This window comes from Pseudopipra pipra, chromosome 3 (assembly GCF_036250125.1).
Source record: "Pseudopipra pipra isolate bDixPip1 chromosome 3, bDixPip1.hap1, whole genome shotgun sequence".
Classification (NCBI taxonomy): Eukaryota; Metazoa; Chordata; class Aves; order Passeriformes; family Pipridae; genus Pseudopipra; species Pseudopipra pipra.
In genome coordinates this window covers 37,016,440-37,040,548 of record NC_087551.1, presented here as the reverse complement: position 1 = coordinate 37,040,548, position 24,109 = coordinate 37,016,440, and the positions used below count along the sequence as shown (strand labels likewise).

General features: G+C 39.6%; 2 protein-coding genes across 19 annotated transcripts in view; one reads left to right on the top strand and one right to left on the bottom strand.

Annotated features, from left to right (window-relative positions):
* Positions 1 to 12,359, bottom strand: part of CEP170 (centrosomal protein 170) — a 100,746-nt gene extending 88,387 nt beyond the window's left edge. For all 11 annotated transcript variants that reach the window (XM_064648661.1, XM_064648662.1, XM_064648666.1 and 8 more), the window contains exon 1: positions 12,220 to 12,359. The gene's annotated coding sequence lies outside the window, so the exon portion shown is untranslated. The remainder of the gene's footprint in view (positions 1 to 12,219) is intronic.
* Positions 12,360 to 12,406: 47 nt separating this feature from the next.
* Positions 12,407 to 24,109, top strand: part of SDCCAG8 (SHH signaling and ciliogenesis regulator SDCCAG8) — a 106,120-nt gene continuing 94,417 nt past the window's right edge. For 7 of the 8 annotated variants that reach the window (XR_010429081.1, XM_064648677.1, XM_064648673.1 and 4 more), the window contains exons 1-3: positions 12,629 to 13,046; positions 21,388 to 21,552; positions 21,667 to 21,749. Coding sequence is in view for 7 of the 8 variants with exons in the window: in XM_064648677.1 (XP_064504747.1) it covers positions 12,644 to 13,046; positions 21,388 to 21,552; positions 21,667 to 21,749 (651 nt within the window). In the remaining variant the exon portion in view is untranslated. Of the gene's footprint in view, positions 12,501 to 12,628; positions 13,047 to 21,387; positions 21,553 to 21,666; positions 21,750 to 24,109 lie in introns of those variants that run through there. The other variant, XM_064648680.1, reaches the window with a different exon arrangement.

Below are 24,109 nucleotides of genomic sequence, written 5' to 3'. Positions count from 1 at the left end.
GCAAGACAGAAAGCAGGATAAAGCATTTGCATAAATGACATGAATACCCTTGGTTTTAATGATTAATACTACTTATTGCCAAGATTTTAAACCAGCCTGTAATTAGTATCTGGCAAATGGCTTTCCCGCAGAGAAGCTGTTCCACATCTGCTTGTGCTGCCTACTCACTCCTTTCTTGTATGCAGCCAACGAATGGTAATATAGCTACTAGCACGGTAAGTCTTAATTCTCTTTCGTCTACTATCTCTTCTTTACTAAATGTGACCAAACAGCTTGTGAATTGTCAGTATAAACTTTCAGAATTAACACATAGAGTGAATATGCAGCTTGACATATTTATGCAAGGACTTGTAGATTACAACCCCTCAACTAAATCACAATGAGAAGCTCTCACTGCTAAGTAGACTATTTTCACGTGGACCTTTATAAGTTGGTTTAAGAATGACTGGGGATACAAACTTAATTTTGTACTTCAGTGTAAGTTTTGCAGAATGATACAATAAAAATCTGGTTAACTTCAGAATACTTGGAGACCACCACAAAATGCTTTTATTAGTATCATATGATAGATATTTTTAAAGGCTATTAAACGAATGCAAGAGTGTCTTTCAATAGACAAATATCTCGAATTCATGTTGTTCTGTGGGAGGAAATCCATATATATTTTCCTTTGTAAGTTCAATAATTTTGTTGTCTTAAAAAAAAAATAAAAGGAAGAGATGTGAAAGGGGAGGCTAAATGGGAAGAGCTCCAAACTCTACATGCAATTCTCTAGGCACTGAACCAAACATGAGGAAGTGGTATTGTAACCCCATCCACAAAAGGGGATCAGGTCATCCCTTTTTGCCTGCACTTCAGTGAACAAGTTGGGGGGCTTGGATTTTGATTATTTTAAGAACTACCCACAGTTACTACACAAGTGTCATGGTTTGAGATAGCCCCAAAATCCAAGTTACTCACTTTATGTCTCCAACAAAAAGATGTCACTGGAAACTTAATTAAGCTCACTCAATAAAAAGCAAAAGGTATATTTAAGCAACACTGACCATGCTGCTGCAATAGAGAAATAACCTTCTGGTTTACCAAAAATATTTTAAATCATTTTGAGATGGAACTAAATATGAACAAAAGCATAAGAAGTTGATTAAGACAGATCATTACGAGTTCCCTTTTCAAAGGCTGGAACAATGCACATCCTGAGTTCTTTAAATTACTCTGTGTTTCACAGAATCTCAGAATGGCTAAGGTTGGAAGGGACCACAGTGGTCATCTGGTCCAACTTCCCTGCTCAAGCAGGGTCATCCTAGACCACACGGCACAGGATTGTGTCCAGACAGTTCTTGAATATCTCCAGTGAAGGAGACTCCACAACCTCTCTGGGCAATCTGTTCTAGTGAGTGGTCACCTGCACAGTAAAAACATTCTTCTTGATGTTAAGGTGGAAGTTCCTGTGCATCGGGGTTTTTTAACTGTATTCTCCTTCTACCTCGCAGTTAGCAATTAAAGCTCTTACTGAAACCACTTTTAGTTCCCCAAGGAAGTGATGCTTACAGCCTACTGGCCGACCTGTTCTCACATTTCCTTTGTGTTCTCTCTGGTCTAGCAGGACATTTGCCACCCAGGTTATTTTTCCCACAGAATATTGCTGGTTCCCAAGCAAGCGCACAAGAGTGAGTACATGTGCACGTTGAGGTTTGGTACAGTTTGGGAAACAGGATACATCCATAAGAAACTAGACATTATTTGTTCTCCTGCATATGTTTTTCTCTCCATTTTATATTAATAGAATTGCTTTACTTTGAATCAAAAGCAAAGCGCTTTCCCAATGCTGGGGAAATTCAGAAGTGGTTTTTTCCCCTTAGCCTCGGATGTACAAGCCATGTACTATTACAAGCTAGAGGAAGGAGAGAGAAAATACAAACATATTCCCTGTACTTGGTCCCCAAGATGAGGGGACAGGTTGAGCACCATCCCATCTAGGCACATGAACATTTTTAACAGTGCATTGTTGTGGCATTGAGAGTATAAACACACAAGCACCATAATGGATTAAAGAGATGTATCAATAATGGTCCAACCACATCTGCCAATACTGTCACAAAAATGGAGTTCTACAGTTAGAAACAGCTGCTCTAGAACGTACCAGAAACTACCAATCTACAATTTTTTTTGCAGAAAGAAAGGCAGATGAAAAATGACAGAATACTGAATAATCATGACAAAACAATTATCCTTTATTATTTGTATTTTAATTCTGAGTAGTTACAAAAGCTCTATGAACAACAGAGCTCCAAAGACTGGGTTTTATTCAAATTTTATCCTCAACTTCAAAGTGCTTTTCAGATGTTTTTGCAAGTTTGCTGAGAGCGACAAAAACCACATTTTATTTTCAAATTCTCCACAGCTTTTAATATCAGAAAAGTTGATAAAATTCTAGTGTATCCAGAATTTATGATAGTGAAGCAGTCTCTGACCAAGTCTTACTAGCTGAAATGAGGAAGTTGGCAGCTAAATTAAATTAAAAGTCTAAATATAGGAGCGGTATGGGATGTGAAATTCATAGTGTGGCACGTCTTCGTTATTAGCAGCTCCTGCATACACACTTGCATTGCAGCAAATCTCAAATAGCCTACTTTGTGTGAAGTACCTTGTGTTCCCTGCATGTGCCACACAGCAGGAGTTACTTTGCAAAGTTAATACGTACAACACTTATACACAGACTACCCTGTCATAAGTTGCTTGCATGTCCAGAACTTCACTCTATTGATTTAGTCTCAACCGTAGTGTTGAAGACTTAACTGACAGGCAAATGAGCAGTTTTAAGCCACATCATATAAATGCTTAAGTGAAGAAGCTGCATTTCCACATCAGCCAAAGCCAGTTTCTCTGCTGTCAGGATCCCAAACCTTTTGCACTGCCCCCACCACAAAGTCATGACTCCTCCCTTTGCCTTGGCTGCAGGACGCACGTGGCTGTGCAGCTGAGCGGGGCTATTTCAGTGTTCAACTAGTGACAGAATAACTCTTGTACTCTTCTCCACTCCCATAAACAAATGAATGGTGCCCAGAAGCTACACAGCTATCTAGCACCAAAATAAAAGGAGTCGGGCTGTGCAGTTAAGGGTGGGAGAAAAGGGAAGAACAGGGCAGGACCAGGCCAGCAGCCGGTCTGCTTAGGCTCCTACAAGAACACACAGCAATTACACCAAATCCATCTAAGTCTTACAGGGCTTCTTATATTTAGACAAGTCTACAGTAACTGTAAGGACTAATATAGAATCACAGAATGGTTTGGGTTGGAGGGGACCTTAATGACAATCTAGTTCCAATCCTGCTGCCATGGACAGGGACACCTTCCACATTGCTCAGGGCCACATCCAGCCTGGTCTTGGACACTTCCAGGGATAGGGCATCCACAACTTCTCTGGGTAACCTGTTTCAGTGCTTCACCACAATTACTATTCAAATATAAAGTAGTTTTTCATATTTATCCATTACAGTGTGTATTTTTATTCTATTTTTCACTTGCCTTGACTGTGTTTTATAACACACCCCAATCCAATGATCTAATCTTTAGCCTCTCCCTTCATGATGCATTAATGCAGTCTGTCTTCTATATCTGATTTAGATTAGTGACCCCAAATGTAAACAAGTATCTTAAATAAAAAGAAAGGAAGAATTCCTATGGAAATAACTATACAAATAAAACAATACACGGACATTACTGAATAACTTTTTTTGGTCAATGGCATCGTCCCTCAAAAACCACAATAGACAAAAATAGCAAAGCATAATGCTTTTCTTGGTTTTGGAGTGAAACTGCACCAAAGGAAAGACTCACAAAATCCAGGAACTCAAGGATCTTAATCTTCTAAAACTAGTCTCCTCCCATAGTGCTGTTTGAACTGATTTTATTAATTGTACTAAAAAATAACATTATGGTTTATTTTGGGAGGTTTTATTTTGTTTTTTTACTAAATTAAAGGTTTCTATTTGCCTCAACTGGACAAGGAATGACTCAGGACTTCCTGGTTCATTCTCATGTCTTAATGGGTCAACTTTTTTTTTACTGACACCATACAAAAGACTTTACTATACGCTCTAAGCTGCCCAGATAACAACAAAAAGAATTCATCTTGTCAGACATTTAAGTAAATACCCAGTAATATTAATGAAACCAACTGAAAATGGCTGTTGTGGGGGGTACATAAATGAGGTAAGTAAAATTTGAGACCATAAAAGCAACAACAGAAACTACAGCAAAAAAAACCTCCTCACTTCTTAACAAACTAGAACTCAAAGCATGATGAAAAAAAAAAATCTTTTAAACATTTCAACTATGTGCAGGTTTGAAAGGTGATTGCTGGATAATTTAGTTCTTAGTTCTGCTACAAATGCTGACCTCCTCAAAGCAAGTAACCAGGCAGCACTCTGAAACAATCTACATGCAATGACAATCCTCCAGGAGTTCAACACAAACCAAATTCTGGAGTATCAGTCTGCTCTAAGGGGAAGTTGACTGTTGCTATTTGCAGTTTCAACAACACAACACCTAACACGTTTAACTTTGACAGCTGAAGGTGCCAGAAAGTATGCTAAAGAAAATGCAATCAGGCCACAAAAATGGAGAAAAGCAAGGGGATGTGTTTGTTTAAGGAATGGTGAAAAAAATACACATGCAGTATGCAAGCTAATTATCTGTGATTTAGAAGTCTTAAACACTGGAGAAAGAAATATTTATGTTAGGAAATAAAAAAGACAGTAATGGTTAACGATAAGCAATAAACTTCCTAGAGCAAGCTAAAGAATATAATTATATATGGAATTATATTGGGCCTTGCATTGTTATGAATAAACAGATCCTGTCATACACACAAGTCACCTGTAATATCTGAAGATCCACTGACTGCACTGAGACCTGGGGCAGCCAGAAATTTACCCATACTTAAGGAAGTCAAAAATAAAATTCTGAATGAGAAAAAGAGACAATGAAACAAACAGTACAAAGATTCAGCACAAATTGGCAAAGCATGATTAATGAAAACAGCAATGTTTTCTGCAATGGCTACCTTTTTTCAAATATTGTTACTGCCAAACTTAGAAAAAAAAAATTTTGTGATATCTCTGGACTTTCAAGTGATTGACTCATTCTATGTCCAAGCTTAAGTTCAGCCTGATATGTTTTTGTGTAAATGTAGTTTTCCATTGCTCACTCTTGGTGTTCTTTTTTTTAGTTTTGTTTGGGGAAGAGTTTTCTTTTAAATATTTACTCTTTTTTGCAATACTCCTACTGACTATATCCAACTACTCCTTTTCACTAATTCCAGCATTGTGCCAGCAACATTATCTTTCTTACTGTTCTCCAACTAGGATGAAAACTGAAGAGAACAAAGCCACACAGTACTGTTTACAAAAGAAGAAAAAAATGTTAAAAAAAAAAGCATGTTCATCAGAAGCCTCTCTGCAGCTCCCCACAAAAGAAGTGGAGACAATTCCCTATATCAGGAATCTGTTTTCAACGGATGAAAAATGTCCATATGCTTCCATTCTTCAACTGACATTACAGATCTTGATGAGTTTATGCCTCTTTCGGATACGCTACATAAAATGTATCTGTAGGATCGATATTGGTCATGCAACTGCAACTCTCAAAAGAGCACTGAGCAAGAAAAAGTTACACATAGGATTCCTTGCAATATATTAGGACTGCAGCTGGTCTGAAAATAATCATAGAATGGTTTGGGTTGGAAAGGACTTTAAAAATCATTTAGTTTCAAACTCCCACCACGGGCAGTGACATCTTTCACCAGACCAGGTTGCTCAGATTCCCTCCAGCCTGGCCTTGAACACTGCCAGGGTTGGGGCAGCTACAACTTCTCTGGGCTCACCACCCTCACAGTAAAGAATTTTTTCCTAATATCTAATCTAAACCTACTCTCTTTCAGTTTCAATTCCATTCCCTCTTGTCCTGTCAAGAGATAACAAGGTGTATTTAGTAGCAGATTAATTAGGATTCGATTAATTAAAAATATGCTACTGAATTTGTGATCAAAATGGTAACAGACAAAAATAAAAACATTCACTAACAAACAGGCATGAACTACGGCATACTTAGAACTAATTAATCTCACTAAGGTTGCTAAAGATTCAAGTTAGTATAGACTTCATAGAAATAAAGGCTCTACCCAATTATCATCAGTATGGCCTAATAAAATAATTGGTATGATGTTTAAACAACTATGAGAGCATGATGACTGAGCAGCATTTAGAAGAAAAACAGCTTTTGAAAAACACCTTTTATTATGTCTGCCAATAGGAACTGTGATAGTAAACAAAACAAAAAAATGACCACAGAGGGCAGTATCTTCTGTAACATGAAAAAAAAAGCAGTGGTTCCATAATTCTTATGTCAACCAGTTGCCATCATTCTTCAAAACTCTCTGCTAATCCAAAAGCTAAACAACAAGTTCCCAGTGGTTCCTCCAAAGCTTCCTGAATAACTTCTGCTTAAAATTTAAAAAAATATTTGTAATGGCCAGTTTCACAGGCAGCTTAAAGCTAAAATTCAAAATGTGTTTTTGACTTGTGAATCACCTCAAAAAGTCATTCCTAAAGGAAGGGTTTCACCCTCACTTTACATGACTATCCCCTTTGGAAGCCAAGTACAATAAAAAGAATGGGGAGATGAACGAGCGAAAGTATAATCATCATTAATCTCACAAAACTGGGGCAGCATTTTTGTAATAACAAAAATATGTAGAAAAATCAAGATTTTACTTATTAAACTAAGCTGATATATTGCTGAACATGAATAAAAAATGAGGCCATTTTTAGTGAACTGTCTTTTCAAGACACAGCTGAAGAAATGAAGATTAAGTGGAAGGAACAATCCTTAATAGAAACTATACCCAACCCAAAAGTTGCAAGCACCTTAACTCTCCCTTGACACCAGGTTATATCTATTCTCGGAGAAAAGATACTGGGTATGAGTCCGAAAAAAGGTCCGTCTATGTGGCCATTCTTATGAAAATTCAAAGAAAAAAAAGGAAGTAAAAGTACAATATTACCCATTCTCTTTCGTAAATTAAAATTATAAAATGAAGTAGAATAATTCCTGACTTCGAGATTCCTGTGATGGTACAGCTCCATAGGACTAAACAGTCATCTTAAGTCCAAGGGAGCAGAGAAGAGAAGGTAAGATTAATGTAAGCAGGAAAAAGGTAAGTTCATGAGAAAACAGAGAAGATATCATGACATTTCAGCTTCCTGTCGCTTTCTTCCTAATTTTGAAATGCAATCCACTACGAGAGGACAAACAAGACATAACTGAAAAGGCTTTGATTTTGAACACAGAACAGAATGCATATTTAAATGGCCAAATATTTGCAATTCAACAGAAAGACCATCAACAAAATTATTTGCGCATGTAATTTTGAGAGAAAAGTTACAAGTACATCTGATTTAATGCACTGAGTGTATTACTACTTTCAGACCATAATGATTTGCTAATGGATTGATTACAAGTTTTTCATATACCACAGCTGAAGACTAACTAAATACTCTGCGCACAAAGAAACATCTTGGAAATGCCAGGGAGTGGCATCACTTCTGTTATTATGTCTCTGAAAAGCTCAATAATTGCAGTTCATCCTGGAAAGAAACAAAACCAGCAGAACCAGAATTTCATTTGGAATGAAGTACAGAATGAGATAAGATGACATCTGGAAAAACCACCACACAGACTTCAGAAGATTCAGCTATTTGTCACGAACAATACCCTCTTAAGTTTCATGGACTAGATCAGAATACAAAACATTTTAGTTCACAAGAACAGAAACAAGCAAAGAAAAAAACCACCAACTGCTGAAAGAAATGCAGCAGAACCAACCAAAGAAGCTAGGCAATAAGAGGGCTGCCATTGATGGATCTGAATCAGCCTATAGGCCCACCAGTGGAGGATGCTGAAGCTCTACAAAGCACCTAGCAAAGGAAAAGTCTATTTTTTCACTAACAATTTCTCAGAGGAGAAACAAAGTTGACAGATATATTGAACTCATATGGGAAAAATTTATCATGTTTTACTGAGAATATATTCTATTCAAGGGATTAAAAGAGAGATTGTGGTTCAATCTCTGTTTTGAATTAATAAAAACAATTTCTCTAAACACATACCTAATAGCAGTTTTCTGCAATTCACAAAAACCACACGCATCAAAACTAGTAAGTAACAAAGACGAAAACTATGAAAATATTTGAAAATTTACATCCTTAAATTCTGTAAAGGAGAAGACACCAATATTAGTCTGGCACAAAAATCCTGCTCATCCTAGTACAAAGGCCACAAAGCTTAACAGAACCACTTCTAGCCCCTCTTTTAACACTTACTTTACAGAGAAATATTTTTTTCATCCAGTGATATGTTCTGAATGTTTAGTCTGTGGTTGTGGGCATTTTACATATCAAGGACCGCAAATAAAGACTAACAACAAGAACAAACCCAGTATCTTATTAATTTTGTTTTCTTGGATTTATGCATAACCCACCTCCTCTCTGATTGCAGTAGCCTACAGTGGCACAGAGGACAACCACGTAGGACAGCAAAGTAGACCACATGTATCTTTGCTACTGGAAAAATGAGTATTCTTCTCCTCCTGGCTTGACGCTGCTGTCCCCATTCTGTGTATTTGCTCTGGCACTCATCTGACCACACAATAAGATAATTCAATTTGCTAATTCAAGGGAGGAAGAGAAGAAAAACTAAAAAAAGCAAAACAAAAAGAAAAGAAATAGTGTTCTGCTCGGTTAGTGGAGTGAATTAACTTCTCAGGTACTTAGAAAACTACCAGAGTCACTGCAATAGAGCAGTACAGCCATGCTGTACCGAAACCAGGGAAGAGTGAGTAACTGGGAACACTCCATGCAGAGGCATTAAGATACAAGAACTGCTACTCAGTCTCTTTAATATCCACCTACTCTCTGACTTACTTCTTACCCACATCTAAGAGCCTGCACGACACACTTCAACTTCAGTGGTGCAGCAGAGTACAGCACACATATTTGTGGCTTTTATTTGAAACTCCTAGGACAAGTAGGTTTTTACATAATATATGATAGAAAATCACATATATTAATTTAAAATATATGAGGACTTTTGAAGGTCAAACACAATTTTAATTAAAAAGATCATTCTACAAAAAAATGCACCTGTAAAATAAAAACAGCACCCCAGCTTTTTGGTGGTAGAGTCAGAGAAACTAAACTACAGGAGAGAACCAAGCATTTGCAATTTATTTCAATATTTTTTTGCACATATAACTGTACAACAGACAGACATGAAGTAGTTTAAACGAGTAGTTTTTACTCTCTTCCTACTCTAATTTACATGCATTATGTTACAGTTTAAGTCACTTGATCACATACTATTTTTCCCCATGACACCTGTCCCATTCAATGCCCTAGATGGACTCCGATCCAGGGAAACATTAGCGTCGTGCACTGAGGGAAGCTGCTCTCTGTGGACCAGTCCACTGAAAATGTGTAGATACAGAAGGATCAATAATAGAACGGAAGACATGCAGGCATTCCGTAAGAGCACTAGAAACCCAACAGACAATGAAAGACCCCCACAGGATCAATTAGTGCAGTGAAGATGTGTACCTTCGAAGAGATACACATATCTAATGCAGCTCCAAGCTAGCAGATTTGAACCTCCGTCCCTCAGTAACAAACAACTTCCTTTTCTCAAACTGCAAACAGAATCAATTTTTTTGATGTTATGTAGCATGTTCTTCAAAGAGAGGGAAGTGTATGCCATTGTGTCCTTTTACAGCCTTGCACGTGCTAGAGCAGATAGCAGAATTTACTTGTAGAAATTCTCCTATTTTCATGGATTCCATGCCTGACTCCCTTGTTCAGAATTTTCTACAGGAAAACCAGAATTTCACAGTTTTTCCTTACTTTCTAGCTAAAGTAAAAACAATATGTTCTATCTCAGTTCCACTCTGCCCACAAAGCTAAGAAAAGCAGTGCTAACACGGAAACCGTCCTTTTAGGAGACTCGAGGAGATCTGATGGTACCGATATACATTAAATACCTTTTCCTTGCATTTGCAAAAAGTGGAAACGGTATTGCAAAATCCATGTCTGCAACTACTCATGCCTTGGGTTTCATTCCAGTCATTTGAGGAAGCTTCCAAGCTCCCACCTACAACTGAACATAGCCTTTGACAGTTCACTTTCACAAGCTGGATCTTTTCTGATTGGTATATTATCACTGGAATTTTTAAAAAATTTTGCCTATCGAGTCCATTACAGCCAATGAAGCACAATATAGGAAGAACCCCTTGTTCTTTTCAAAAGAATAGATATGGGGAAAACCTACCACACAGTCAAAAAAACCAAACAAATGTACTACCACGATGAAATAAGTTTGGTAACAAATGATATGTCAGAATGTTTATCTTTGGAAGAATTAAGGAAAACATTTTTATCTGATCTATTACAAATGAGATTTGGACAAAATCCTGTGTATCCCCAGCTGCATTATTCTCTCTATTCAGCTAGCCTTCTTGATCTCCTTCAGACAAGGAAGGGGAAAAAAAGCCAACAACAACAAAACATTTACATGAAGGTGACAAAGAATTTAAGAAAATGATAATCCAAGAGTAAAGGGAGCTTCTTTGTGGTGTTCATGTTTAAATTTTCTCCCCCATTAAATAAAATTTAAAGTTGAGGAGTTTTCATATTAGCAGAGTTCAGTAAGACAGACTTCTCAGCATCTGGACATAAAGTAATTCCCAGAGGAAATTAATCATAGGAAATCACAGCATATTTAATCATGTCTTAGTTCAGTTTACAAAAACTGTCCCATCCCACACATCACATTATAGACACAAGCCCAAGGCCATGAACACTGTCACAATGCTTTGAATGACATTTCAAAGCAAAAAAGATGATCATCGCAGCAACAGAACAGGCTTTATTCTTTCAAAGTACTTAAATATTTTATGAGCACCTTTGCTTTTACAGGGAAGAAAATAATTTCCTCCAAGTGCAGATCAGTGGATGCTACCTAATCTCCTGTCACAAGAACGCGATCCTTATGTATCTGCAACTCATCAGCATAAGCATCTACATCCCATTTTTTTCCATCAAGCACTGATGGGCTAATTGTTGGCTCATCTTAACAAGGCCCTCAAAATACCAACGAGGGCAGGCCAGCCCCGCTCCCGCTCCCGGCTCGCACGGGCACTGCTGCCCGGCAGCTGCGGGAGCACCGGGGGGGCGGCCCGGGAAGCGCCCTCCGCTACGCTCCGCTCCGCCCCTCCCGCTTCCTCCGCTGCGCCGCGCTCTCTGCCGAGAATCGCCATCGGGTTTTTGTTAGCGCAGTAACCCGTTCGGCCCCGCGGCCGCCATACAAAGTGGGCCCCGCGCTGCCCCTCGGCACCGGGGACAAAAACCCGCGATTCCATGTCTTCCCCGGGAAAGCGCCCCGGGAGCGAAAAGCTCACGCCTTCGGGAAGGTGTTTTCGAGCGCAGGGGACCCGCCTCGTGGGGTGAAAATACGCAATAGGAAAAAAGGCAAAACCCGCAGATTTTCTCCATCATCCTTTCCCAGAAGACATTATTTCAAAGGAGACGGGGGGAAACGCCGCATCTCAAACGAAGAGTGTCACTGATTTTTAAATCTGGAGAAACATGCCGCCTCCAGCCCCGGGGCGGTCAGTGAAAGGGGGCAACCGAAAAAAAAAATTAAACCTCTGGAAAGGTCTCCGCTGGAATCACGGAAATCCGCCCCCGGGAGGGGAGGCAGGAGCGCAGCCCCAGGCCCTGGTGGGTGTGCCGGAGGCGCCCGGCAGGCGGAAAGGTGCAGGGACACGCGGGCAGTGGGATCTGGGGGCACCGCCCGCATCCCGCCTGAGGCGATGCCCCGTGGCAGCGGCGACATCCCCCGCCCCCGGCCCCAAGGAGACGGGAAGGCGGGGGCGCGGAGCAACCTCCGGGCCCGGCAGGGACGGGGGAGGGGGAGCTGGCTGTGCCCACACCGTGCCGGGTCCCCCTCCGCCGGCCGCAGCCCTCCCGGTCCCGGCGGGCGGGGCCGCCTGGCACAATGGGCACCGGGCGGACCAACAGCGCGATCGCGGCCCCGCTCCCCACCACGGCTCCCGCCCGACCCGCACCCCGGGGCGGCGTCGGCGGCAGCAGCAGCATCCTCACTCACCCCTCCGAGGAGGCTTCGCCGCGCCGGGGAGGGGCCGTCGCTAGCGGGTGCTCAGCGAGCCGGCATCCCGCGGGATGCGGGGGCGGAGCGCTCGGTGTCCCTCTGGCAACGGCCCCGGCGTTATTCCCTGCACATAGCGGCGGGTAACGGGCACTGCTGCGCTGCCCGCACTGCGCATGCGCCGCCGGACGAGCGGCGGCAGGGCCACGCTGCGCTTGCGCGGCCGCAGACAATAGCGCTGCCCGCGCCCCGGGCGCCCCCCGAGCGGGCGATGGCCGGAGGTAAACGCCGCTTCCCGCCCGATCTGCCCAGGCCGCGATGGGACCGGCGCTGCGCCCGCCGCGGGCCCGAGGGCGCGGGCGGGCGGACTTGCGCTGTGCGCAGGCGTGAGCGCGGCCGCGATCCACAACAAAGGGGAGAGAGGATGCGGCGACCACCCTCCCACCGCTCCCGGGGGTGGGCGGGGGGAGGCCGGCGGGGTCCCGCCCCGGTCCCGCCCCTCGCGGCGCGGTGCATGCCGGGACGTGTAGTCCTGGAGGCGGCATTCCCGCCGCCCGGAGGCGTGGCGGGCTCTCCGCGTTGCCAGGTTGGGCTGCGGCGCGGGGCGGCTGGCGTGAACGGCCGGCGCTCGGGAGCCGCAGGGGTTGCGCAGGTGGTTCCTCTGGGAGCCCTCCCCGGGAAGGCAGGACGAGTGGAACTATTGGGGCTCCGCAGTGTGGGGGGCAGCGCCGGCGGCTCTCCTGGGAGCGGCGGCGTCCTGATGCGGGCGCCCCGCGGGGAGCGCGCCCTGGAGGAGTCCCTGGAGCGGTACCAGAGGCGCCTCCGAGGTGAGCGACCCTGGCGCGGGGTGAAGGCGAGCCGCTCCATCCGCGCCCGGCCGCCCCTGCCCTGGCGTGCGCGGCTGGCGCGCCGCCGTCCCGCCGCCTCCCGAGCGGCCGGGCAGGGTGAGGCGGCGCGGCGGCCCCCGGCGGCGGCAATGAAGTTGCTCCTGGTCCTCCCCGCAGCCCGATGGCCGTGGCTGTGAGTGCTGTGACACGTGCTGGTCCCATCGTAACTTGGCTGGGATGGGGCCGCTGCTGCTTCAGGTGGGGTTTTGCTCCCTGTGAGGGCTTTGGCCGCCGTTGAGGCATCGGATTGTAGTCGTGGTAAAGATGAGGGCACGAACTAATTATAATGGGAGTGATTATTTCCCACGTCATTGACTGTTTTTGTACCAGTCGCCTTGTCCATGAAGCGAGGTATATACCCTGGCAAAGAACACTTCAGTCTCTCAGCTGTGACACCTGGGCTTTACCGGCTTTCAGATAATCACTGACTAGTCAGAGGAAGTGTCCAAATTCTGACGAAAGCCTCTAGGTAGTTTGTGGGTGTGACCCCATTTGACGCAAAAAGTTGTGTTCTGGGCACAGTGCCCACACATGACCTGTTGTGATGCTATTTATATTTTTCAATAACTATTCGATTCTTAGCAAGTATTTTGTATTTCCGTCTTGAAATAGCATCAGTTCTTTCTGTGGAAGATATGTTTCATTTGTTCCAGAAGATAGAAATTCGAAGAATAATTTCTATTTTACTTCACCTGTTGATGAAGTGGGCAGGGTGGTAACGCTGCTTGACACTTGCAGGTAGAACAGCTAAAATGACGATTATCAAGGCTGTTTAACTGTGTGTAAGACTACTATTAGAGCTCATCATATCTAATGATTGGAGACGTATTCTGTTCATACAACTTATTTGCATTTAATCTTTAACTGGATCCCTTTACGCTGGATCCATTATGTTTGTTAAATAATTTCAGCACCTGAACTTCTGGTGATCTGTTTCCCTTTACATTCTTGAAAACAAGGACTTTTTTTTTTCAAACAATGCCAAGATAGGTTTGATTTCATACATCTAGGGTTGCCTTTCAGTAGAAATCAGTCAGGTGTTGCAAACATAACCCCAGTGCATGGTGATATAACCTAAGTTCCATTATATTTCTCAAAGAACCTCTTTATTTCTCAGTGATATGCAATTTTAACTCCTCTGAGCTGTGCAGCATTTCTCACATCATCACTGTTAGAAATTTACTGTAGGACAAACAGATCACCGTTACTCTCAAAGTGATAAAATCTGATTATTTGCCTATTTTTCTTATATAGTTGTACAGCTTGAGATTCTTCTTTGCACTGATATTGTTCCTGTCATCTGGATTCTGAAATTTCAGGTGGCATGCCTTGGGCGTTATTTGATGGTTTCAAAAAGCAGCATTCTTAAACTGCCTGTAATGCTTGACATTATCTGGGCCCAGGCTGACACATGGCAACAGGTTGTCACCACCCATGCTGGACACCAGAAGAATCATTTTACAGCCTTACTCAGTTTGAGGGATGGGTGTATAAGTTCTCAAAGAGCAATTGATTATTTCAGTGCCTTTGTTGCAAAGGGAAATCCCTCAGAAGACAGGGAGCCCAAGTGTTCAGTAAACTGTGTCTTGTGGCCAAAGGGCAGAAAGCTGGACCAAAAAATCTGATTAAGACCTGACTGATCTTAGAACTCAACAGAGTGACTTTGATGAAATAACAAAGATTCTATAATGCAGCTTTTTCTAAATAGTGTAGACCTTGTATAATGAAAGTCTGTAACGCTGTGTGTAGTAATGAGTTAAGAGGGTGGTGTTTTTACAGCTGGGGTTATTAGGTTACTGTGTTAACTTTCAGACAGTTGAGATCATTCCAAAAGAACCTTAAAAACTTTAGGAGATAATAACATTTCTAATAAAAAGTTATTCTCAAGGGAGTAGAGGTATTTCGTAAAGGAAAGTAAATGGTGTGCTATAGTATTCATATTAATACCTAAAAATTTACAGGCATAATGTGAATGTACAATGGGCCTTCTACTACACCACTGCCAAGAGCAGGGTGTGATGCCTTTCTGTTACTTTCTAGTTTTCTCCCAGCAGAATTAAATGGAGAAGACCATGTAGAGCCCACTTCTTTTTTTCTAGCATTTGTCTGGTTCCTCGAATAGAGAACATTTAACTTATTTTTCATGTTGAGTTTTCTGCCTCTTCAGTAAAGAGCACTGATTCACTGTTGGGCCAGAGACAGTATAAGAGAAGGGGCAGACCACCCCTTTTAGGTACAGTCATCTTGTAAATCTGCCCTAAAAATTGTGGAAATTATGTTCTGTATTCCACTGTGTTACTGAGTGCGGTATCCTATGTAATTTCAGAGAACGAAGATGCAAACTGTAAGAGGAACTGATGAAAATATAGGACTTCTACAAATAAACTTTTATGTTGGGGCTGCTTTATGCGACTCCAAAAATAAAGCAGGAGAGATGTGAAGGCAAAGTCATCTTAGGAAAAATGAGCATGTGGCCCAGTTACCATCTCTCCAAGTTAGTTGTGACACTGAACCAGCCAAGAGTTACACTCTAAATGGTAATCTGTAATTGCAAAGTTTTTTGCTTAGGCTTTTTATTTTTATTAGGTAGTTGTTTCTAAGTCTTCTTCTGAACATAAAATGTTCATTTAAGGGTGGAGAATCTGGCAGAAGGAACTGGGAAATGCTTGGGAGTCTTTCACACATGAGGATTTCTATATCTTAGGCAAGTGCTGGTTTAGAAACTCATGACAATGAATACTGCAGCTCCAGGGAACACTTTCCAGAGAACACGTTTCTCTTAAAGATGGTAATTTGGTAAAACTGTTGAAAAACCACCTAGTTCTCGTATAATGCAAAGCAACAATGAAGTCCAAGAAACCAAATTAAAAGGATTCATTATTTTGAAATATCTGAGCATTACACGCATCTTGGGACTTTTTGAGGCCTAGCTAATGAACAGCCTGGGGTTGCTCATTGTTGCATGTAATATCCTAACAGCACAGGTAGTAATTGATAGGATACTTTTAGTCTCAAAACTGCCATATAGTATGTTACCTAGCGTGGTAGCATACCTGTGTTTGGCAGCCAATGAAGAAGAATAGCTGCATGTCAGAATGATAAGTAAATTCCAGGATGGAAAAAAACCCAAAAAAACCACAAGCAAATTCACTGTTTCAGTATTTTTCAGCAGTTGGCTGAAGTGCTATCTCAGAAGAGGTACATGATGTACAATTTTAGCTTTTTAACTGTCAATGGAAACTAAGTAAAAGTTGATATACTTTTTGCACAGGAAAGTTTTCTTTAAATGGTCATAATCTTTGTGTTTTCACTAACTTGTCTAATTGTCTGTTTTGTCAGTTAACTGTTTCACATAAGTTTATAATTTTTTTTAAGGCCTAAAGAATTGGTGTAATTCTTTCTTCTTTGACTTTCTAAGACCATTTTCTGATTGGGAACCATGAGATATCAGAAGGCGAAGCTGTTTATTGAATTTATAGCCAGTAACTTCATGTTCCTGTAAACATTACTAGAACTGGACTGTCAGCTTTAGATGACAGACTTATGGCAACTTTTTCATACAGTTGTGGTTTGTTTTCTTTAATTTATGCTGCTTAATGCTTCTACCAGCTGGAGTTATTTTCCATGTCTTTCAGGCAGTTCTGTTGTTTTGGATGGTTGGTTCCTTTGCTAAACTCTCCATTAGCTCCCAGAGTATTTTCTATGGCATTTCCGAGTTCATGAATGAGGTAACTTTGGTGCTTTCATTTAAAGGAGTACTCTTTATAAGCAGTCTTGTGCAGTGTCTGAAAAAACATCTCTTGTTCAGGCAATGCTAACCCGGTTCAATGCCTTCTCTGGTTTTTTTCTGTTTTCACTTCAGCGGCAAATTATTCTTACATTGATTTTAATTTTAATTATTTTTTTAAAGTATTTTTGTTTCCCCCCCAAGCTGATTACTACTTTGGAGATACAGCTACCTCTTTATGTTGTATTTTACTTCAGAGTTTCCTGACTTTATCTTCTGTCTTCTTTTTTTTTTTTTTTGACAAGTTGAATGGATCTTTACTGTGCCTCCAATGTAAAAAAATGTTGTTCAGTAGTAGGATTGACACTCCCATATTAAAAAAAAATCTGCCATTTATATTTATACAAAGATACTTCTATGAAAAAGGGATACCTATATTATATTTTCAGGACGTAATACTTAGATTTTGTAGTTACAATGAGTACAGAAAATAACCGTAGTTATCAATGCTTCTTTCAGGGCAGAGAAGTATCTTTATTCATCATGTAGAATATGTGTCATGTTATTTTTGAAGATTAATTAATGTTTCAGTCATGGCTCTATTGGTTTTGTCTAAAGCATTATGCTTAACTGAACTTAATCTAGTCCAGAGTTGCATTCAAGTTTAGATGAATTGAGGAGTAGGAATATCTTTGTACCTGGAATAATAGGCCTTGATCTTGGATTAGGATTGCTGGTTGCTTCTGTCTCTGAAATAATAAGCAGTAATATATTTCTATCTATATATTGCTAAGGTGTTAGATAAGTTGTCTGCCTGTCCATTGTGGCACGTACTGCCTGGGATTCATATATGGTATCTGACAACTTGATAGCATTTTTATGGAGCAATTGGGTTTTGTTTTTTTTTTTAATGTATTGAGTTTGATCCCTCAGATTTGGGTGCTAGCTTGCCATTTTTCATAATTGTCTCAGATCCTTTGAACACTGAAAACCAAAGAGTTTTAAAGAAACAAGTGGGTTTTTTTAAGTTTTGACCCACATGAGTCCAATTTCTATTATATCCTCAGCTGTTCCTATAGAAAATAGCACATCAATGATGTTTTATCATAGAACAGGAATACATGTTTGGGTTTCATTTGTAGAGTCTTGTTAAGATGTAGAAAAGAAAGATGCTGATTGATTTTGATATGTGAATCGTAGGACTGCATGTGAGCAGTTTTCTGCAGTATGTTTTTACTGAGGTCCTATTTCTGTAAAACGTAGTTTTACAGGGGTAGTCTAAATGAAAAAGTTAAGTTGACTGTGGGAGCACAGAAAAATTAATTAAAAAATTAATTAAAAAATTATCATATTGTCTTTAAGCAAAGGTTCTTTGGTGTCCAGTAGTTTTCATCCACAGAGGTTTTTTCAATTTCTTTCATATTTGAAAAGAATGTTTTTACATTGGCAGAAACAACAAACATAACCTTTCCACTCAATGATGCATCCCTTACTTTGGAAAAAAAAGTGCTTTAATGTACTTATTCCCTTTTACACATCCAGTTCCAGTCTTCTTTGTTGTATGTGAAGCCACACCATCGTGAACTCCTAACTCCCAGTTTCTCAGTGGCAAGTGGTTTGCTTATGGCAGCAACATTTGTGATTTGGAAATAGGCAAGCTTTTAAGACATTTAAGCAAATACTTGATGAAGCTTTCAAGAATGTGGTGACATTATTCCAGAGGCAGGAAAGAGTAGTCAAAAAAAAAAAAATAGACATCAGTGTCCCACTGATAATGGTTTTAATGTGTTTCACTGTTACTGACTGCCCTGTATATTTTATGGGAGAAGAGTACATGGTGTAAGAAGATCTATGTTATCTTTGTGGATCAAGTACTACCTTTGAGTTCAAAAGCTTTGATATTACAAAGACAGAGAGAAGTTTGGGAAAAACCAATATATATGGGTTTGTTTAGTTTTGGTTTGATTTGTATTGTTGTTTGTCAGTGGCTGTGGAGCAAATATTGATACTCAGGTTCTCTGACAGACATCTACAGTGAATAGGGAAATGAAGGAACTTTATTGCTATCAGATAACACAAAATATGACATTGAACATTTGTTGGCAACAACTAGTTGCAACATCGTTTGCTAAATATCTAAGCCATTGCATCAGTGAGATACTTCTGGCATTTCTCAATTAGCTCTCCCACCCTCATAGCATCTTGGAATGCTTAAGAAAGGATGAATAGCACAAATATGCCAAAAGAGAAATATTTGACCTAAACCCCTCTTTTTTGAGTCATTGCCTTGTGAACTGTGTTGGGGGTTTGTTACACTAAATTATGACTGTTTGAAATGTGCCTTTTATGTCTTCTTTTGCATTAAATTTATTAAAGGATGGAGTACCCAAAAATCAAAAGACATGATGTCAGCCACAAGATTACTGGACTTTAAAAATAAGTGCTGAGAGAAGATTAATAGGTCAAAAATGGGTCAGGTTTTTATTAAAAATTCGCATTGCTAAAAAGAGAGTGATGGTTAGCATACTGGACTGAGAACCATGTTCTTAAATATAATGCTTTTGGGGGGTTATTTATATTTTATAAGCTGTTGGTAAGTTACAACCAAGCAGAGAAGAAGACCGAAAAAATGGAGAGAATCATTAGAGTGGGCAAAAAAATCAATTTCCAAGCTTCAGTCAGGATGATGTGAACTTGATAGATAAAGTGAAGGCAGAAATACATATCTAGCTTTTGTTTTCTGACTTGAACTGCTATTTACCTTTCCCTTTGGAAGAAAGGAGCTATTAATATTTGTAACCAGCAACATATGTTATACTCTGAGGCATGTCTTCTAAATTCTATCTAACAAATAGATAGAATAACAAATAAACTGTGCTTATTTGTTTAAACATTTTTGCCAATGACAAAAATATATTTTCAGTTACTTATGCATCATATCAATTTAGAAATTACAAGCATGTAAAAATAAGTTAAGGATGTGTGTTGCAAAGGTTACCATTTTTCTAGTTGTAGCAGTTGCTCCTGTAGAAGATGTTACCTTATAAACTTGGCTCACAAGAGTGAAATTCCTGTTCTGTGGGCACTTATATCTAAATGTTTCATATATGATAGTCTTAGGGGACAATAGCCCTCCAAAGAATTTAGGGCTAAATGAAGAAAATGGCTATGATTTTATGTTTCTGAAAGTCAAGTGAGGTTTTGAGAGTGTGGGGTTTTGTTTTGTTTTAAATTAGTAACAGTTAACTATTAATGGAACTTTTCTGATTTAGTGTAGTTTTGACTGGTAGTCGTACGTGACTGTGACATTACTTAGGAGAAATGTAAAAGAAACATGTTTTCCTGTATTCCTGATAAAGTGGCTGTGAATTTTGTTGGAGGACTGTCTCACCAAGTGTGTACCCTCTGTGACTGATGTACAGGTTATTTTCTTGGTTCACTTGGTACTACAGCAGATCCTGCTTTGCTGAACATTGCATGAAGCCATACTACTTAGGTTACTACTCTGTCTTTTCTAGTTAGTATAATACATTGCTTAAAGGGAGGTGAAATGAAATACTCATCTTCCAACTACACAGGCAGTTGAAAGAAAGAAGTAATAAGTGAGTTGTCTGAGGTCCTGTGGTGTGAACTAGACATATCATTATCTAAAACCAAGCCCGCATTTTGTGACTTCCAATTCGATTGTCATCTCTCAGCTACAGATCTCTCAAATTTGTTTTCTGGCACATTGGAAATGTTAAGCTGTATCAGAGGGATATGGCATTTATGATTGGCAAATTTTTGGTTTTTTGTGAAGTCAGCTTAAAAAAGAAATTTAAGGAAATTAAATTTCTTAAAAAAGAAATATAAGAAAAAAATATACTGAACATTAGAAAAGACCACTACTGTCAGTAAGTCAGTTCTTGAAAATATTTGTATTTATCTGGAAAGAAGTTTTCTGTTGTGTGTCTTGGGGTTTTTTTCTAGAATAGTGTTGTTATTTATTTTTCCCACTTGTTCAGAAGTCATCAGTCTTTATTAAGTAACTGTTTTATGTTGGCTCAGTTTGCTGAATTATTATTTTATATACTTAGGTATTTGTTTTGTTGTGTGATACATTGCTTTGTAATGTGTGGTGGCATCATTAGGAAGCAAAAATATTGTTCCTGGTTCTGACTCCTCCATGTTGTATAAAATATAGCATGAGCTTTAGGTTCATTGAAAAGTACAAAAAGTGTGTATGTTAGGAAATGTTTTAGGGTCAGGTATATTATTATTTGTGCTGCTGCAGAATCCTAATGTGTTGAGGGGCTAAGATGCTATTAATAGCTGCTTCTTTGAATATTTAGTAAATATTTAGCAAGTATTTTGTAAATATAGTAGTTGTTTTGGCTGTTTGAATTAGGAAATTGCTTTCAATGTCTGAGTTTAGGTCAAGTAGTCAAGCTAGACACATGCTGAAAGCTTTTAGTTCTCTCATGTTTTTTCCAATTAAAATATCAGTCAGTAAATACTTTCTTTTATGTTGCTTATTGTGGTTAATGATGTGATTACTTTTTTTTTTATTTTCAGAACGTGCTACTGAAAGCATCCATCAACTGAAATATGCCTTGGCAAAGGGTGAGGATGACATTGGATTTGACCAGTCCTCTGTGGACGAGGGCACTGATGATGCGGATGGGGAAAATGATGACTGTGGGAATGCGGCCAGGCAGGAACTGCAGCACAGTCATGCAGGTAAGATTACTCTGAAAGCAAATGATTTAATCATTTTTAGAAATTAAACTAATTTATTTGAAAAAAGTAATTATGTTTTGTTATAATGGTGGGGGGTTTTTTATCTCTTCCTAGTTAATCAACTTAAAATTTTGCTGCAACATCAAGAGAGAATGGAAAGTGAAGTCTCTCCATCAAGAAGGAAGTCATCATTCTGTGTATGTTTCTTCTGGTTTCCTTTGTGTTGTTTGAATGAATGGCATGCATGTTGAGAACACTTTTATAGCATACAGGAACAAAAAGAAGCATTGAATCGATTTTATGTTCTTAAATACAGGAGATTGAGGATGCTATGGCCAGAGCTTTGTATGCTTATGACCACAGTGAAAGAAAAAGGAATCTGTAATACAGGGTTAGACTTTTCTCCTTTTTTGTTGATCATGCAGTGTGGGTTATTCATCCTTTTTGTTTTGGAAACAGTTGGGATAAACAATATAGAAAAATTTCTGTAAAAGCAGCCTCTGTTTTCCTTTGACTGTACCTCAAGGATTCTCAACGGCCTTCTTATGCTGTAACTATGCTTTTTCTTTAAAGGATTAGAAGTGTTCATGTAAGAAATGCAGTGCTTTCTGTGTAATTTTGTTTATACCCTTACAAGGGCTTCTAGGTTCTGCTTTCTTGCAGCAGAACTACACAGAAGTATGCGGAGTGCACAATTTAGTTACAGAGCAACTGCTAGTTAATAGCATCTCTAAGGGAAAATAATTCAAAGATGTTACAGTTTTATCTTTTGACAGCCTTCACTGGCTACTGTTGGTTTATACTAAGCAAGACAAGCAGCTCTTTGCTGTCAAAGTTGAGGTAACAGCAGAATAATCTAAAGGCTGTGTTCCTGCTGTGTTGCTGTCAGCCTGTGTAAAGAGCCTAGCTCTACTGTCTTGACCCTGAGAAATTTGATTTAAAGTTAACTTCTCTGAATGTTCTAAAATTCATGAGTTTAGTATGGTTGTCCTGACAGGTGTTTTGCCTCATAATGGCATAGGAAAGAGTTAGTGTTTTGTAGCTCAAGGGAATGATGGTTGGTTGACCTTGGCATGATGTGAATCAGTATCTGTTTGTATTTAGCCTGGTGAAGTTTTCTACTTGTATTGGGAAGTTTTAGTAGAGGGGAAAATTCAGAAAACGGAATACTTTTATTTAAGGAACATGGGCTAGTGCTTTCAGGGAGTGGGTTAAAGAATGGATGAATAAACAGAGGAAAAAATGGGAACATACTGTATTGGTAGGGCATTGTCTCATTTCTTCCTTTTGAAGTTTCCAGTAAGAGGCATTCTGTGAAGTGGTATCCTTATTCTCCTTTGCAGCTGTCCTCTACCTGCTTGCTAGATAGGATGTGAAAGTGTTCTGAAGACAGGCGAAGTGTAAAGCTCAAAAAATGTGAAAGTGCAAAAGCGTGCACACACCAAAAAAATCGCAAACCCTTATAAAATAAGAGCTTCTCTGGTGATTTACTGGACACTGCAGAAATGCTTCTTGTATAAGAAGAACCCAGTTCCCCACAGTTCAAGGAAAGCAAACTTAGATTATCAATAACCTTAACATTTTGCTTTGAGTTACACTGAAATACCTGATGACTACTGAATACTGTATGATTGCATGATCTGTAGCTAACTATAATATTTCACAGAAAGTATACTGTTTAGTAACCTTTACCACACTTCATACATATAAATTACATTGTCTTAAAAAAATTCTCTTTTCTTTCTCATTGATAAGAGTTGCAGTAGACATCAAATGAGTACATCTTTTTGTTGATTACATCCAAACAGTTGGGTGGAAATTTTCCTTTTGCTCTACATTTTTCCACCTGAGGTCAAGGACCAGCACAGTTGCTTTGTACAACAAATGTAGTTCTGCAAGCTGAGTTTTGGTTAACCTAGCTGTTCCTGAAGCTGCTGTTATAGCTGGAGTTTCTGTGATGGATTCCTGTTGTTTCTTGCCAGTTTACAGGGTGGCAGAATTTCTCTAATTCTGTGGATTAGATGTTTGAAATTTGGGGCATTCGGGAAAAGTACAAGGTGGGCCAAATTATTTTTGATGTTGGCAAAACTTTGTCACCGTGTAGAATGCTGGCTTTTAAAGCTGCTAAACATTTATATTTTATAAATCCTTTTTAATATTAAGTATACAAATGTGAACAGGATTTCTGAGACTCAGGCATAAATGTTTGGTAATTCATACTGATCATATGTGTCTTTCAGTTCTGATTTTAATGTTCAACCTAATTTAAATATATGCCTCCCCTGACCATTGTTCTTTTATCCTATAATATGTTACATTATCAGAACATTAATTAAAAAATCCCAAATAAATTTCAAATCAATTTATAACAACTACGTTGTAAAAAAGGTTAAAAAAAAAGTCACAAAGAGATGCTCTCTTTATACTGGGAAAATATACTACATGTTATTTTCTTTTTAGTGAAACCATTTCTTACCAGTATTGTTTACAGTACACTGATGTTTCTCAGGTTAAACATTAGCACTGTTTTTCAGTGAAAAATAATTTGTATAAAAAT